Here is a 17,681-nt window from a genome sequence, read left to right on the forward strand (position 1 = left end):
TGGCATCTTGTTGAAGAGCAGATTTTGATTTAGTCATTCTGGAATGCAGTCTGAGTCTGCCTGAGAAGTCTCAGGGAATGCAGACATTGCCAGTCAAGGGCAGTTTTTGAGAAGCTAGCTTCTAGAGTTCAGTACAGTGTTACAGACCCCCTTTGAGAATCTGGGAAGAGCTCTCTGTATATCTGTTTCACAGCAGAATGCATAAAGAAAATTTAACATCAAATTGCAAAGGGTTTGGAGGGCCCCTGAACACTATTCATAGGCTAATAGGACACACCATCAACCTGGTTCCAATGAGGAGGTGACAGAAATCTTCAATTAATAATGTCTAACATTTATTGAGTACCTATTATGTGCCTTGGCACTGTGCTAGGTGTTCTAGACATATTATCTCATTTAATCCTCACAACAAACCTATAAGGTAGGTCCTATTTTTATCATTCTTATCTTACAGGTAAAAAAAAAATGGTGCAGAGAAAGTTTTTGGTAATTTGCTCAAAGGTATTCTGCGAGCCTGATTCCTGAGCCCAGGTGTTTAATTACTATGTAAGTACTGCGGTCTTAATGTGTTATAATTAGATGAAGGAAGTAATTTTATTTTATTAAAAATTGTCTGGAGGGGTGCCTGGGTGGCTCAGTCGGATAAGTGACTGACTTCAGCTCATGTCATGATCTCACGATTCATGGGTTCGAGCCCCGCGTCAGGCTCTGTGCTGAACACTTGCTCGGAGCCTGGAGCCTCCTTCAGATTCTGTTTCTCCTTCTCTCTCTGCCCCTCTCCTGCCTGTGCTCTGTCTCACTCAAAAATAAATACATGTTAAAAAAAAAATGTCTGGAAAGTGAAAATGTGGGCAAACTAGACCTGAGGTTTTCAAATTCTGATGGGCATCAGAATCTCCGGGGGAATTTGTTAAATATGATAACAAAACAATGTTTGGGTTCCACACTAGATCTTCATCTTAAAATCAGAATTTCTGGATATGAAGCTGGGCACTTGTATTTTTTTCTTTATGATTGATTTTTTTTAAGTTTATTCTTAAATGTAAACAGGATCTAAGGCAACACTTCCAACACTTCATTCAAGCTATAGGTGGCAACAGATGCTATGATAGGGAATCCAGAAGTTTAAACAGGAATGGAATTTAGGATTACCATTGCCTCAGGCACAAGGAACAGCTTACTTTTTACCAGATTTCTTAATTCTAACTGTGGCAGGGGGCCCTTCCCCATAGCCTGCGTTTTCAGCTCCTTGAGTTTCTTCTCCTCCTCTTTCTGTTTCTGGTTGAATGTCTTATCTCGTCCATTTCCTTGACCTGCTTCTTGGGCTGCTTCAGGGGCTTCCTCTTGCCACCTTCAGAGCCCCACATGGCGCCTGCTACCTCTTCCCCTGACCCTACCACCGGAAGCCTGTTTAACCAACACCCCAGATGATTTCAATGTGCAAAGTTTGAGTATGAATGCTATAGGTTTTAGACAGGCAGCATTTTAAAAGTGCAAAGGAGGGGCGTCTGGTTGGCTCAGTGGGTTAAGCATCTGACTCGTGATTTGGGCTCAGGACATGATATTTGTCAGGCTCCGGGCTGAAAGCTTGGGATTCTTTCTCTCCCTCTCTCTCTGCCCCTACCCCGCTTGTGCTTGCTCTCTCAAAATAAATAACCTTAAAGAGTGCAAAGGAAAGTTAAATGAAATCTGTTATGTGAGAAACTCTGAAAGGGAAGGTAGCCCCTAGAGGGTTAGGAAGTTCTTAGAAATGCATTACAGGCTCTGATCTTAATAAGGAAGAAAAGCAGGGAAGCACCTGTAAGTTTCCTTTGCTTTCCTTTGCTCCCTTGACTTCCATTCAGGTGTATTCCATAACATCTTCATTTAGAAGGGGATAGATCCACCTTTTAAAGTACTTCATATTATCATGGACACAAAAAAGTGCTTATAAAGTGGTGTCATGGACCTGTAAATAAAGTGGCAGGAAAATTAACCCTACTCCTCCCTTTCCCTCCAGACAAGCTTAAATTTGGGGGTAAAATACTAAAATAACAGGAAAAAAGGGTCGGAGGCACAGTTTGACTCTCTTCTGAACTCTTATTTATTTTCCTTTTTCTCATTCATTTGTTTATTCAAGCAATTTTTTTTTTTAGTTGCATGTGACTTCATTGTGCCAAGTACAACTCTAGAGCTGGGAATACAGTGCTGAAGGATGCCTACTGCCATTGCTTAAGGAAATGAGTTAGGCAGTCATACCCATACAGTCATGGGTTGAAGAGAGGGACAAGTATAATGTGAGAAGAGCACACCCATGGGTTGTGAACAGAAAAGGAATCAGGAGAGAAGGGTGGATTTTATTTTGTTTCTAAAACAGCTGAAGAAGGTAGATTCTGAAGAAGAGCAGGAACTAGATGGCAATCCTATTCAAGATTTTTTTTGTTATTGAAAAAAAAATTTTTAATGTTTATTTTTGAGAGAGAGAGAGCTCATGCGCACGTGACAGCACGAGTGGGGAGGGGCAGAGAGAAAGACACAACCTCCAAAGCAGCCTCCAGGCTCTCAGCTATTAGCACAGAGCCCAACCAGGGGCTTGAACTCACAAGCTGTGAGATCGTGACCTGAGCCAAAGTCCGATGCTTAACCCACTGAGCCCCCCAGGCACCTCAAGAGTTTTTTTTAAATAACAATATACGTGTTGGCTTTAACACTATAGATATTTTATAGGTAATTAACTTCTGTATTTCTGGTGATACATTTTAAAAAAGATTGTTAAAGAAACAATTTGTGAGCATCGTAGAGAAAAGGAAGTGGTGATCAACAGAGCCAGGTGTGGATTTACTAAGAACAAGTCACATCACACCAACCCCCTTTCTTTGGTAGATTAGGGAACTATGGTAGATTTTGGGTTGAGTGGGTGGTAGGGAAGCAAAAATAATGGAGGTAGATTCACAGAAATCTTTGTTTTTGAAAAAAATATGTATTGTATGTCTGCTTAGATCAGACATTTGCTAGGCAGCTTACACTTTCGTATTTGATCATCACAGTAAGCCTGTTAAGAAAATCTTGTCTTCCTAAAAATCAACTGATGACATAAAACACAGGATCTGCAACACTAAGGGAGAGTGTTGGTGGGAGAAGCTGGTTTGCTCATCCATGAGGCCCCCAAAACTGATCCTAGAGATTTACCTCCTTCCTATAGTTCCTCACACTCGTGCACTGGGCCCAAGAGTTAACAGAAGACTTTAGCCCTAATACCCTGTAGCAAAACTGTAAAAGGGCTACAAACCATAAACAAGATTTTAGGAAAGATGGAGGGTAATAAAATGGAAATAAACATAGAAAACAACTTGAAACTGAATAATGCAGTTTACAAAATAAGGTTTGTTGTCTTCAGTTTATAGACTTCAGAGATTAGAACTTCCACTCACTACTAGATTACCTGTTTTAAATGACTCTTTTTGGCAAATCACTATGCATTTTCAGTGATTCCTCTTTACCTCCAGCTACACTTTTAAGCTATAAACTGCTTTAACCTTCCTTTTAGAACCTTCATTTCCACTAATCCACCATGTGAGCGTTTTCACCTCCTTTCCCACTCAGAGGCTTCAGAATGTGCCATTTATTTTGTCTCTATGCTCAAACCATTCTTCAAAGTTCATTCTCCTTCAGCACTCTTTTCTTTCTGCCCCAATTTTTCCATGTAGGTCTGTGTGGTTTGAAGGACCAGTTTCAATTAAGTTAGCTCAAGTGAAAGGTTTTCTTAGAGTAATATTACATGATTTCTCAAAAATAGTACTCAACATACTCTTTAGCCTTCTATCAGTTATGATATTTGAGGCTTAAACAATTGTTTTGTTTATTTTTGTTTTTTCTTACATATGGAGAAATCTGGAGGTAGCTAGTTGCTGATTGTTTTAGTGGCTCAACATTTATTTATTTATTTTTCCAACGTTTATTTATTTTTGGGACACAGAGAGACAGAGCATGAACGGGGGAGGGGCAGAGAGAGAGGGAGACACAGAATCGGAAACAGGCTCCAGGCTCCGAGCCATCAGCCCAGAGCCTGACGCGGGGCTCGAACTCACGGACCGCGAGATCGTGACCTGGCTGAAGTCGGACGCTTAACCGACTGCGCCACCCAGGCGCCCCATGGCTCAACATTTAAAGACCAGTGGCACTACTCTTCTTGGCCTTTTCTTCACCATCACAAGATGGCTGCTATAGCTTAACTATCACATCCAAGTTCAAAGAAGGTAGGAAAAGAAGGGAAGCCAGTCTTTTCCTTTGATTAGGATAGCAAAAACTCTCAGAGAAACCTGCCAATAGACTTCTGCTTATATTGCATTTATAAGAACTCTGTAACCCAGCTGCTCATAAAGAAAGTGAAATCACAAGCCACAAGTGATTACTATTGAGACTATAGAAAGAACTTCTACACTTTGATAAACATGAGGTATACAACCGAATAGAAAAAATATGCAGAAGGCAGGAAATTGGTAGAAGAAGAAATATCTTTGGTGAGCAATTTGAGAGAAAGATGCTCTATCACATTAATGATCAGGCAAATGCAAATTATGACTACATTGTAATAGCCGGTCATTATGACTAAATATTATCCACTGAATTAACAAGAATTAAGACCTCTCAAAAATAAGTGTTGACAAAAATGTGGGGCTGTCTCCACGGCTAGTGTGGGTAAGGTAAAATGGTACAACGACTTGGGAATACAACCTAGGATTATCTAGTGAAGTTGGATGTGGGCAGATGCCTTGATGTAGCACTTTCACTGCTATGATTCCACACAGGAGACATGCATGCCAATGTTCACAGCAGTATTTTTTGTAACAGCAAAAATGGAAATAACCCAGATGCCCATTGTCAGAAAAACGTGCAAAGGATATATTCATATAATAGACCTACAACTATTGCAGTAACATGTATAAATATAAGAAATACAATTTTGAGAGGAAAAAAATCAAAGGGAGAAGACTACATATATCACATAATGTTTTTAAAAGCTAAAAACAAGAAGGCTAAGCAATATATTTTTAGAGATACATACATATATGGTTATATGTTTTTCAACAGAGAAATAACAAAGCAAGAACAAAATAAACAAAATTCAGGATAGTGGTTAGCCCTCTTGAAGGAGGGACATGGGATACAACACCCAGGTGAATTCAATGATCCTGCAATATTCTAGGTATTAAATTCAGTAGTGGATTAATAGTTGCTCATTTTATTATTATGCTTCATAACTTGTATTTCATATATTATATATTTATATGTCAAAATATTACATAATCAGAAACAAGAAGAAATAGCTTTGGTAATAAGTATTAAAATAATTTTAATACATCATATTGCAAAAAACATGTTGGAGGGAGGCACATGCTCTGGTCAACCAGACATTTACAATTTTAATTGTTTTAGCTTTACAATGATATTTTAGTATAATAAAAACTGTATTTGCTTCAGTTCAGGTGGGAAAAAGAACATAAGCACATACAAACACAAATGCTATAGGGTAATTTATTATTACCTTGCAGCAACTTTGGGAAATAAATAAGTAGTTGAGACAAGAAGCAGAGTGATAACAGAAAGAGGCTTAATAATTTAATGTTAAAGAACAGTGCAAGTAGAGGAGTGGGAACAGAAGTGAGAATACAGCAATATGCAAAGAGAAAGTGGAAATGGAGGATGTAGATTATAGTGTCCTTTTCAAAATGCTTAGCAACAAAAAAAGAGAAAAAATTAGTTTCTGTCACCTTCAGGGAGTCTTCAGGACTATTCTTCCCAAGCCCACTGTGTTTTGCTTTTGTTTAATGCCTGTATTAGACAGAGGAACATGCAGGCCCAAGGATAAACTATGTTAGGCATTTAAGAAAGCTTCTGAGGTTTCATGCCCAATCTAGGTACACATAAGTACCTATCCCCAAGGGTAATAGTGTCATTATTCAATCAGTGTTTCCTTTTTATTATTTTCACTATCATTTCAAGGTTATTTAAATTATTCTCAATTCCAAATATTATACCAGAATCCAATCATGACAATAGACCAAAACAAATACCACCACTCCCAACAACAAAAACTCCCACGCCAAAAGAAAATGACATTTCTTAGACATTCTCTCAATAGAGGATTTATTCATTGCTTATAATCTGCACAAATTACAGATCCCATTTTAAAAAACAGGGAATGACTTAATACGTTTTAAAGGACTTTGCTTTGTTGATCTATTTTTGTTTATTTAAACTTTTTGTAATGTTTATTCATTTTTGAGAGAGAGACAGAGCATGAGCACGGGAGGGGCAGAGAGAGAGAGAGACACACACACAGAATCCAAAGCAGGCTCCAGGCCCTGAGCTGTCAGCACAGAGCCCAACGTGGGACTCGAACTCACAAACTGTGAGATCATGACCTGAGCCAAAGTCGAATGCTTAACCAACTGAACCACCCAGGTATACCTTGTTGATCTATTTTTAAAGCAATTATCTGTAACTCCTCCAAAGGGCAAAAAAATCTGTTAATATATTAACTGTTTTCTTTACTTCCTTCTCAGCTAAGACAATCTGTTCTGGTGTTGGGAAAGGACGGGCAACAACAATGTATCACCTCCCTATGTAGTTTTTCCAGAGTTCCCAGGTAAAATGCTTATTCCTGCTTTATGTGCCTGTTGTACACCAACAGACTTCTATCACAATATTCATTCAATTACATGCCAGTCTTGTTGATCAAGCAGCAGCCTCCCAGAGGGCAGAGGTCTTTTCTTGTTCCTTAGTCTCTGTATAGTGTGCACTGGGTCTTGTGTATACTGGGGACTCAATAAATGTTGAAAGAATGAATGAACAAACAACAATTATTAATCAACAGGGTTTTTTGAATGTTTACTTTTGAAAAATCATTTTAAAAGTAAATGTTTATTTCAAAAGCTGTTTAAATAAAGCACTCTCCCTAGATTATGTCCAGCATATAATCACAATAAATATTTCTTGAATGCATACCAAATACGTAGATATCACAAGTAATTTCAATTTGTTATGGCCTTGCACTCTAGGGGCCTTGTAACTCTGGAAGTAAGGGAAGCCATAAAGGCAATGGTACATTATTCTCAGTTATAAACTGTTTAAAACTTTTTTTAAAGTTTATTTTTTATTTTGAGGGAGAGCTAGCGAGCACAAACACGAGCAGGGGAAGGGCAGAGAGAGAGGGAGAGAATTCAAAGCAGGGTCTGCACTGTCAGTGCAGAGCCCAATGCAGGGCTAGAACCCACCAACTGTGATATCATGACCTGAGCCAAAACAAAGAGTCAGATGCTTAACAGACTGAGTCACCCAGGCCACCCCTAAATTGTTTAAAACTTTTAAAAGATATTCAAACAAAGGTGAAATACAGAATTTACTTAAAAAAATTTTTTTTTTATTTGAGAGAGAAAGCGTGTGTGAGTGAGTTGGGGACAGGGGCAAAGGGAGAGAGAAAGAGAATCCTAAGCAGGTTGCATGCCCAGTGCAGAGCCCAATGTAGGAGCTCAATCCCACCAGCCTGGGAACATGACCTGAGCCAAAATGAAGAGTTGGATGCTCAACTGACTGAGCCACCCGAGCTTCTCAAAATTTACATTCTTTTTAAAGAAGAAATGCTTCTTCAAATACATTTTTGCTTGTGGGATATCACTTGGGGCTTTATCTTCAGAATCATTTAGGGAAATGTTATCCCTCCATTGTTTTTTTTACCCCTCTGTTTTTTCAGGGGCATCTGGCAGTTAAAGTCAGAGAAGTAGTAGGTACAGTTTTTGATTTGCATCTTACATCTTTGTATAAGAAGATATGAATAAGAAGAAAACATACCAGTCCTTAACAACTGTAGAGGTTTTGACCTTTTATAGAATATTTTCCTATTATTTTTTTCCAGGCTTCACCACTTCTTGACCAGAACACACAGCAGGGTGTGTGTGTTAAATTATCATCCCAATTTAACAGGTTAGGAAACTGAGATTACTAAATCTCTGCTAAGGTCCTTCTAGAATCAGGGATGAGAAGACTGCTCATTTCAGTTAAAGAAAAATTATTTATTGACACTTGTTAAAACGGTGAGGAAGACTATTACTAAAGAGGGTCAAAATTACTGCAATAGGAGAACAAAATTGTGCTGAAATTTGAATAAAAACAGCTGGGAATACACAGCAACAAACAAGAAGAGTGACTGGGTCAGTGGATGGAAAATTACCATGAAGAAACAGTAAAGCAGGCCAAAGGTGGAGGATAAGGAATTTGATCACGTATCAAAGGCATCAGACATCAAGAGGGGGATGACTTAGCAGGATTCATATTAATACTGAGCTCAGCCAGGCCAGACTTGAAGGCCTAGGTGCAATCCTAGACAAGTAGAAGGTTCAGAGGAGCCTAAGCAACGCTAGGACAAATGTTTTGTCACTGCCTATCTTGGACCTCTTTATTATCCAATCCCTATGGATGAGGATGGCTGGCAGGGAGCCGACGCTCTAGGATCGAGGGTCTGGAGTCTAGCTCTCCCTCCCAGGCAAGAGTAACCGGCTGTCAGAGCTAAGGAGACCACGTCCCGCGACCACCGGACCCACGCGGGTCGGAGCAACGCCCCTTGCCTCAGACCCGAAGTGCCCCCAGAGTCGGCCCAACAGGCAGTGCAACCCACTTCAGGGGCGGGCCCTGCGGGTCGGGCGGGGCGGGGCCGGCACCCTTTATTTGCTGGTGCTCTTGGGCGGGGTTCCAGGCCCCGCCCCGCCGCCCGTTACTGGCCGCATAGTCTCCATCTCCCTCCCCTCAGCCAGCGAAGGCCGGCGCTGGTCGGTCCCGCTCTGCCCAGCGGGAGGGGCCGAGCCCGCGTTCCTCCTCCCTACGGGTTTCACCCTTAAAGCACGAGTCCTGACGCTCCGCCTGTTGGAAAGGGTGCCGGGATCCGGACAGCAATCTGCCAGGGCAGGCCAGGGCCTACCGAAGAGGGCCTGAGACCAGGGAGCAGCCCCAGCTGGCACGCGAGCGTCTCGGCGGGTGAGAGCTGCGAGGGCAGGGGTCCCGGGCGCCATTGCTGGCCGCCAGAGCGCCGCCCGGACCTATACCGCCCTCAGCTGCTCTACCCGCGCCGGGAGGAGCCGTAGCTCGGGGTCGTCGCCACCCACTGGCCCCGTGTCGTAAATCGTGTGCTTCATCTACCGCGCGCTGCGGGCCGTTGGGACCGAGACCATGTTTGACAAGACGCGGCTGCCGTACGTGGCCCTTGATGTGCTCTGCGTATTGTTGGGTACGTACGCGCCGCCGGCCTGAGGGGCGTGTGCGTGCGAGCCCGGGGTGGGGTGCCCCGGTGGGTACGGGCGTGTGTCTTCTGGGAGGGGACTCGCCGAGAATTGCCCACGGGCGTGGGGGCGGGTGTGTGTTTCTGACGCGCGCACCTTTGCGGGGCGAGACTAGGGGGACGGCTTCCGCAGCCCGGGGATCCCGCTTTGCAGCCTGCACCTCGGTCCGTGTGTGGCTCCCACTGTCTTGTCTGTCGCCCACCGGTGTGCTGAGCCTACCCCTGCTTGGACGCTGTTCACGTCTCTGCGCTCCGTCCCTTGCTCCTGTCCTCTGTTTCCCGTTCCACTTCCAGCAGAGCCGGGTGGGCTCCTCCCCTCTCTGCTGTAGGGAAGCCCGGTCACTGGCACGTCAGGATCTGTAGAGACACTGGAGGTTTGATTCACTGGGTATTCTCAGTAATAGGCGCCCCGCCTGGTTTATCTTACTTGTGGGAAGCAGTTTAATTTTTCGTCTATAAAAGACTAGAACCTTCCTAATTAGAAGGTGTTACCAGGTTGTAAATTGTCAGGTTGCAAGTAGGTGTGAGGATGCCAAATTTCTGCCTATGGATCTGAAGAAACTGGCTGTTTGGTTGTGTATGCGCGCGTGCTCCAGACCTGCTGTTTCCTTCTCTGTACAGACCTTGCCATGGTGTAGCTTTACATCTCCTGTGACAGCCCACAAGGAGCACTACACATTCTTTGGCTGCAGCAGTTCTGGCGTTGGCTTCCTAATGGAAGAGTTCATTTCTGGGGCTTCAGGTTCCCAATTGCTCCTTGCTTTTGACAAGAAAGAATTGAAGTCATCTGGATAAGGGATAGGCATCTGGATAAAGGATTGGAAGGAATAACTTTCACCTTTTTAATATGTATTATGAGTAAGGTAATATGTTGAGAACTATTTAGACGTTGTGGGGGAAAACAAACAAACAAACAAACAAACAAACAAACAAACAAAAAAGCAAGAAGATCTGCTCGAGGTTTGGGTAGCCAGAGTCAGGTATCAAAGTAATGGTACTGGCAACACCTCAGTGTTGGAGATCTGTGACTGTGGCATCCTTGGTGCAGGTGTGCATAATGCCTTTCACCGATAGGAAATATCCCCGATTTGAATCCAGTTTTCCACTTTTCCTGCCTCAAACCTGACCATTTAGGCGGCTGCAGTCTTGCTGAATTCTTATAAATTCTGTTTCCTCTTTTTTGAGGTAAAATCCCTGTATTATTTATGAAATATTTTTATTGTTGACTGAGAGCTCTTTTAGAGCTCCACAGTGAATTTTTGGAGTTAAGTTCAGAAAAGTGAAACAGAATTTTGGAACACTATATTTTACAGAAACAGAAGTAATTCTTTCTCTCTTTTTTTTCCTCCTCAACCCCTTTGGAGAACTAATTCTTCAAATGTCAAAACATACTAATAACTACATTAAATATATTGAAATTTATTTACGATGAAAAATTTACCTTTGGTGAAGACATTAAATTTTATTGCAATTTTAGATTTTTCTTTTTTTTCTTTTAATTCCAGTGTAATTAACATACAGTGTTATATTAGTTTCAGGTGTACAGTATAGTGATTGAACAATTCCATATATTTCACCGTGCTCATCATGATAAATGTACTCTTAATCCCTTTCACTTGTTTCACTGATCTCACTACCTACCTCTCCTCTGGTAAGATGTTAAATTTTAAAATGTGCTAAAGCACAGTGTCACTAGGGCATTGTTAAATGTCACATATATTTTAGTGAAGGGAGAGGAAAATGTTTGGTCACAAGTAGTTTTGATAATTCCAATATATTGGATATTACCTGCCATTGCCACAAATTGTGTACTCTCAGAATTATATATCTATTTCCTCTTCTCCCTTGTGAGAGTTAATAATTTGTAAAACAAATGTCATGTTTTTTTCTGTGGGCCAAGCACTGTACTAGGATAAGTGAAACCTCATACTGCTTTAAGTTAACCAAAGTTAATATTAATATACACAGTCATATGGTAGGTCTGTTTTATTTTTGTGTTTTTAAATTCATCTAAAATGGAGAACCCATTTGTAGTACGGTTTTATAAATTATAAGTTCTTCTGGTCTATGTTTTCAACATGATGCAAATATCACATAATTGTACTGTAGAGGTAATAACACTTTATTGCTATAATTTTATTGACCTGACATTTTCAGGATTTATGATGGCTTTCAAAAAGATGAAATTGTGTTTTTGATTTTAAGTGTTTTTAATGGTTTTGGGAAAAACTTGCTTTGGGGGCTTAGGGATTAAGTATGTTTTAGAAAAAGATACCTGGTCTATTGAAACATGTTTTATCTGTTATTGTATTGCTCAAGTTTCTTTTAAAGTAATTCAGAAGATTTTCATGATGAGCCCAAAATTCCCTTTCCCTAAATAGAAAATGAAGTACTAATTTATTTTAATTTGGTAGATAAGATGACGTTAAATTTAACAATGTCAACTCTCCATTACAAACAGCAATGAAGGTGCTGGGATACAAAACTTTTTCATACTGGGTTTTGGAAGGCAATACATTTTTATAGCAAATTCACCTCTTGGAGTCTAAAGGTTATTTTAAATTTGGCTTTTATTCACTTTACTGACAGCAGGAGATTGACAGACTAAAATTATGGTAGCTTGAAGAGGGTTATCAATTTGGAATTAACTTTATTCTTTTTCTGTGGAGTATATACAGTTAAGAGTTGCCTATACCGGGGCGCCTGGGTGGCGCAGTCGGTTAAGCGTCCGACTTCAGCCAGGTCACGATCTCGCGGTCCGTGAGTTCGAGGCCCGCGTCGGGCTCTGGGCTGATGGCTCGGAGCCTGGAGCCTGTTTCCGATTCCGTGTCTCCCTCTCTCTCTGCCCCTCCCCCGTTCATGCTCCGTCTCTCTCTGTCCCAAAAATAAATAAACGTTGAAAAAAAAAAATTAAAAAAAAAAAAAAGAGTTGCCTATACCAACAAAAAGATGATTAAACACTTCTTAAATACAGGGTTATATGAAAGTGACTCATAATTATAATGTGAATATGTTCCAGGTTCTGTTAATGACCACCCCAACATCATACAGTATATCCATTTTAATTTGATGATGTAACATGATTGTGTCACATGACTACTTTATAATTTTATGGAGTGTGATGTCTGTTGAAGTGATCATTAAACATGTGCTGTGTGTGTTTCTACCTCTCAGTCATGTTTATCATGCAAAACATGAATTCCTCTATCTCATAAACCAAATGATGAGTTTCTTCGGTGGATCTGGTGAGTTCTTAGAAAAAGTCAGAATTTTGAGATATAATGTGTATTTGAAATGGAGCATAGTCTTGCCATTTTTCTCTAGATCTTTTGATGATGAGTTCTGTCACTGTAGAAAAGACTGGCTGTAAGTATCTAAGCACACAAGAAAAGCTGCTGGATAGGAAATGATAGCAGGCTGGTATGAAGGGAACTATGTTTTTGCTCATTGTGTTAAATGATGTCCTGAATAAAACTTACTAGTGTTTAATTTCTTTTTTTTTTTTTAATTTTTTTTTAACGTTTATTTATTTATTTTTTTTGAGACAGAGAGAGACAGAGCATGAACGGGGGAGGGGCAGAGAGAGAGGGAGACACAGAATCAGAAACAGGGTCCAGGCTCTGAGCCATCAGCCCAGAGCCCGACGCGGGGCTCGAACTCACGGACCGTGAGATCGTGACCTGGCTGAAGTCGGACGCTTAACCGACTGCGCCACCCAGGCGCCCCAACTAGTGTTTAATTTCTGAGAGTCATTCCACATTTTATCCCCTGTGGCATAACTCTGCCAGTTATGGATGCTGAGTCCACTGATGGATTCATTGCACATAGGTTGAAGGCTGATTCTGTCAGGTGCATGTTAGGTGCTAGGGATTCAAAGTTGATTAAGACAATCCTTGCCCTAAAGGAGTTCAGGGTCTAATGAAGGACAAATAAACGGCTTATAGTACATCCTGATAAGTGTAATAATTGAGGTATGGAATAGGTGCCCTTTGAGTACAGAGAAGGGACTTGTCTTAGACCTGATCCATTGCAAATAAATGGTTTGTCTTTTTATCCTTAGGGATGCAGAAGGGACAAAAATTACCTAGAATTACTTTTAGAATCTTTTTTTTCTTGCCCACCTTGATGTAGGGCAGTAGAAACCCAAGTAGGTACCCTACATTTATGACTTTTTTGTAGACAGTTCCATGGTGTCTAAAAGATTTAGGAGGGGGGCGCCTGGGTGGCGCAGTCGGTTAAGCGTCCGACTTCAGCCAGGTCACGATCTCGCGGTCCGTGAGTTCGAGCCCCGCGTCAGGCTCTGGGCTGATGGCTCGGAGCCTGGAGCCTGTTTCCGATTCTGTGTGTCCCTCTCTCTCTGCCCCTCCCCCGTTCATGCTCTGTCTCTCTCTGTCCCCAAAAAAATAAATAAACGTTGAAAAAAAAAATTTAAAAAAAATAAAATAAAATAAAAGATTTAGGAGGAACTGGCAAAAACTTTTTGTATACTTGTGTTTTGCTGTGTGGCAATCATTTAGAATACCTTTTTGTGCTCCACATTCTCCTTTTGCCCCTCCAGATCTGTTCTCCACCTTTATCTGTGCTCTGGGAAGCAGATTCTGTGAGTTGTATCAACTGACCTCTTGGTTTATGGTTTCTGGTTTGCCTTGGTTGGTGGTGTGTCAGTAGGAGGCCTGGAAGAGCCAGTTCCTTCCTGCTGGATTTGTGTTGCTAAAGCCGTTCTGTGTTTTGTGAGTAGGTCACAGCTTCTATTAAATGGCCCTCTTCTGCCAGCCAGCCACAGTTACAGATCTTTCTGGGTTCTGGTAACCCCTTACTTGCCCCTTTAGGCCTAGTGATGGTAATGGCTTCCTGATGTTGCTGGCATGGGAGTTTTCCACCATCCCTTGCTGCTTTTCTTAAATCCTGCCTCTGCTTTTGAAGATGGTTCCTTCATTAAATTCTGTTGAATACCTTTTTTGAATGTGCTTTGTTTGTTTGTTTGTTTGTTTGTTTTGCTTGGGCCCTACTGATAACATTCATCCATGTCCAAAACAGATCTGAAGTAGCTTCCCTTTCTTCACTAACATCAGTTACAGCTGCCCATTATAGCAGGTGCAGACAGGAGCTCGTGGGCTCCAATGTTGGCTTTCTTGGAAGAGAGGTTGGTCATAGTTTCCTTACCATGCTCCAAATGTGGTATCATCATTATGCCAAATCGTAGTCAATAGATTAAGAATAAAATCTGGCAGCAAAAAACTGGCAGCCGATGATAGTAGGTGGTTGTGGAATCCCTGTTACTTATTCTTCCCTAGTAATTATCTCAATATGATGTCATATGTCATTGCTGTAATACTGACATCTGCACCTTAAGTATTACCTCTGAAGAGTGATTCCCTTTCCTTTCCCTCATTCTGGACCCCTTTCTCAAGGGGAAAAAAAAATTAAATATTTAGTGAAAGATTTTCACTTGCTAAATAGTTTGCAGCATATTGTGCCTTCCCTTTTCTCCTGACATTCATTCATTCATTCATTCATTCTTGAACATGTGTTTGCTTAGGTGCCTGGCATCATGTTGGATGCTGAAGATAAAAGTAAATAGGACAAAATGCTTACCTGATCACTAGCCATTTCAACCTCTGTTAACTTGTATTTATTTTTACAATGTTTTCTTAAATTTATTTTTATTTTTTTAAATGTTTCTTTTTGAGAGAAAGAGAGCGAGCACAGGTGGGGGTGTGGGTAGAGAGAGAGAGGAGACACAGAATCTGAAGCAGGCTCTAGGCTCTGAGCTGTTTGCACAGAGCCCATCGCAGAGCTCGAACTCATGAACTTTGAGGTCATGACCTAGATGAAGTCACATGCTTAGCCAATGGAGCCCTGGGAGCCCCTATTTATTTATTTTAGAGAAGAGAGTGTGCACCTGTGTAAGTGAATGCAGGGGGTGGGACACAGAGAGAGAGGGAGAGAGGGAATCCCAAGCCAACTTGGTGATGTCAGCACAGAGCCCTATGTAGGGCTCAAACCCACAAATTGTGAGTTCATGACCAGAGCTAAAATGAAGAGACACACCCTTAACCAACTGAGCCACCCAGAACTTCCTTTATTAACTTTTATTAAGCAAACCTCTTTTGCTTCTGATGAAAGGTCACTGGGTTTGTGTTTTTTACATATAACTTTTCTATTCCCAGCTACAGAGAGAGGGATGGAATCTCAAAAAATGATCAAAAATTTGTTAAACTGGCATATTCTTTTGTTAGACTGGAATCCTGCCGCAAGAGTTTTTCTACCTTTAAATGGCCAGTTTTGAACAAAAGCAGAGACCTGGAAGAAATTGCTACTGTTTGACTCCAGTTGGTTTTATACAGTTGAACTTTAACTTTAATTTACCTTGCTTGGAATAAAGTATGGAAATGTTTAGAGAATGTTCTTCTCCATAGATTTTATGAAATGTGAATTCTTCATTTATATTCTCTTTGAATTACATCCCTTTGGAAACTCAGGGGCGTGCTATGGATCTTGATTACTCTTTTTTTTGTTTAGTCATTTTTGGCTGAGCTCTACCAAAGTTTCCTATGTATGCTCAGCTTGGGGGATTTTTTTTTTTTATTCTCTTGGATAAGAAACTGAAGTTTAAGTTGTTATTGTTTACCCTAGTAAAAAAGAGAATTTGGAAGAAAGTCACTAAACTCCCAGATTTTAAGTGAACCAGTTAAAATATAGCTTCAATTTTATGGAAAGGAATTTGGAATGTTAATTGTCTGCTTCCTCCTAATTTAGGTGGCTTAATTCAGCATTTGGGATGGAAATACACAGTCTCTGTAATAAGCTAGTTAAGGATTACATAGACACTGTCTTGTCTGATTTTCATTTTAAAAAGCATTCACCATTCAGATATTATGAACAGTGGATACAAGTAGCTTTCTCTTCTCTTCCTCCTCCTTTACTTCTTCCCTTCAGCCTTCTTGCTGTCTAGGTTTAAAGCCTAGATGGCTTATAATTTTTTGTTTGTTTTGTTTTTTTAATTAAAACTAGTCTAACATTGGAAATATCTTGTTTTTTATAAACAATTAATTTTCCTTTAAAATATTAGAGAGGCAGCATAGTCTAACGATGATCTCTGGATCCAAATTGCTTTACATTTCACTTACTCCATTTACTAACTGTGTGACCTTGGGCAGTTTTCTTCTTTGTGCCTCTCTTTGCTAATAAAAGTACCTACCTTATATGGTTGTTGTGAAGCTTAAGTGAGTTGTATGTAAAGAGCTTAGAGCAGTGTCTTGCACTTAATGTGCGTGATACATTTGTGAAATAAAATCAATCTTCTGTAATCCTACTAACTGTAACATAATTATTTTCATAGCAGTAACATCAGTAGTTTTGTATTAGGGGCAAAAACACTCTCAAACTTTGAAACATTTCTGATGCATACTCATAGAATGTCTTTGAAGCTTACAGAGCATATTGAAATAGTAGTGTTGTATCAGTCATGTGTAAAAGCCACATATATGATCTCCAAGTAGTGGTAATCCCAGCAGTGGTGGAAATTAATCTGTATAGGTCTGTGGTAGAGAGTAATTAAACAAATAAAAAAACTTTATACCATGCTAAGTCCTGAATTTCACCTTAATCAAGAAAATGGAGTTATCTGTACTCTGAGTCACCTTCACTACTTTTATTGCCTAGGCCATGGAAATGGTCATTCCCTATAAAAAGTGAACTTCATATTTTCAAAATTTGTGAATGGCCTTCATTGTACATCCTCATTTGTGCAAATTCTATTATTTGAATTCTTCTCTGCAGTTAAATGGACAACAAACAATTGTTGTGTAATACCTCTCCATACCCTCCTCTCCATCTTTTTAATTTTTTTCATTTATTATATTCTTTAAATTAAAAAAAATTTTTAAATTCAGGAGTAGAATTTAGTGATTTATCGCTTAAATACAATACCCACTGCTCATCACAAGTGCCCTCCTTAATGCCTATCACCCATTTAGCCCATCCTCCCATCCATCTTTCCTCCAGCAACCCACAGTTTCTTCCGTCTAGTTAAGAGTCTCTTTTGGTTTGCCTTACTCTTTGTTTTTATCTTATTTTATTTTTCCTTCCCTTATGTTCAACTGTTTTGTTTCTTAAATTCTACATATGAGTGAGATCATACGGTATTTGTCTTTCTCTGACTGACTTTTCTGCTTAGCATAATACACTCTAGTTCCATCCACGTGGTTGCAAATGGCTAGGTTTTATTCTTTTTGATGGTTGAGTAATATTCCATTGTATATACATCCACATTTTTATCCATTCATCAGTCGATGGACATTTGGGCTCTTTCCATTACTCTTGCTTTTTTCAGTCGGGTGTTTCTTTTTTTTTTTTTTTTTTTTTAAAA

At 40.3% G+C, this 17,681-nt stretch overlaps 1 protein-coding gene across 3 annotated transcripts in view; it reads left to right on the forward strand.

Moving 5' to 3' along the window:
- The first annotated feature begins 8,796 nt into the window (after positions 1 to 8,796).
- The window catches only part of PLPP1 (phospholipid phosphatase 1), a 91,344-nt gene continuing 82,459 nt past the window's right edge, over positions 8,797 to 17,681 (forward strand). Inside the window, exon 1 of one of the 3 annotated variants that reach the window (XM_040453209.1) lies at positions 8,797 to 9,259. In XM_040453209.1, the coding sequence (XP_040309143.1) occupies positions 9,202 to 9,259 (58 nt within the window). In that variant the 5' untranslated portion in view covers positions 8,797 to 9,201. Of the gene's footprint in view, positions 9,260 to 9,526; positions 9,685 to 17,681 lie in introns of those variants that run through there. The other 2 variants (XM_040453215.1, XM_040453241.1) reach the window with 2 other exon arrangements.

Source organism: Herpailurus yagouaroundi, unplaced genomic scaffold (genome assembly GCF_014898765.1).
Source record: "Herpailurus yagouaroundi ecotype Mexico unplaced genomic scaffold, PumYag 29, whole genome shotgun sequence".
Classification (NCBI taxonomy): domain Eukaryota; kingdom Metazoa; phylum Chordata; class Mammalia; order Carnivora; family Felidae; genus Herpailurus; species Herpailurus yagouaroundi.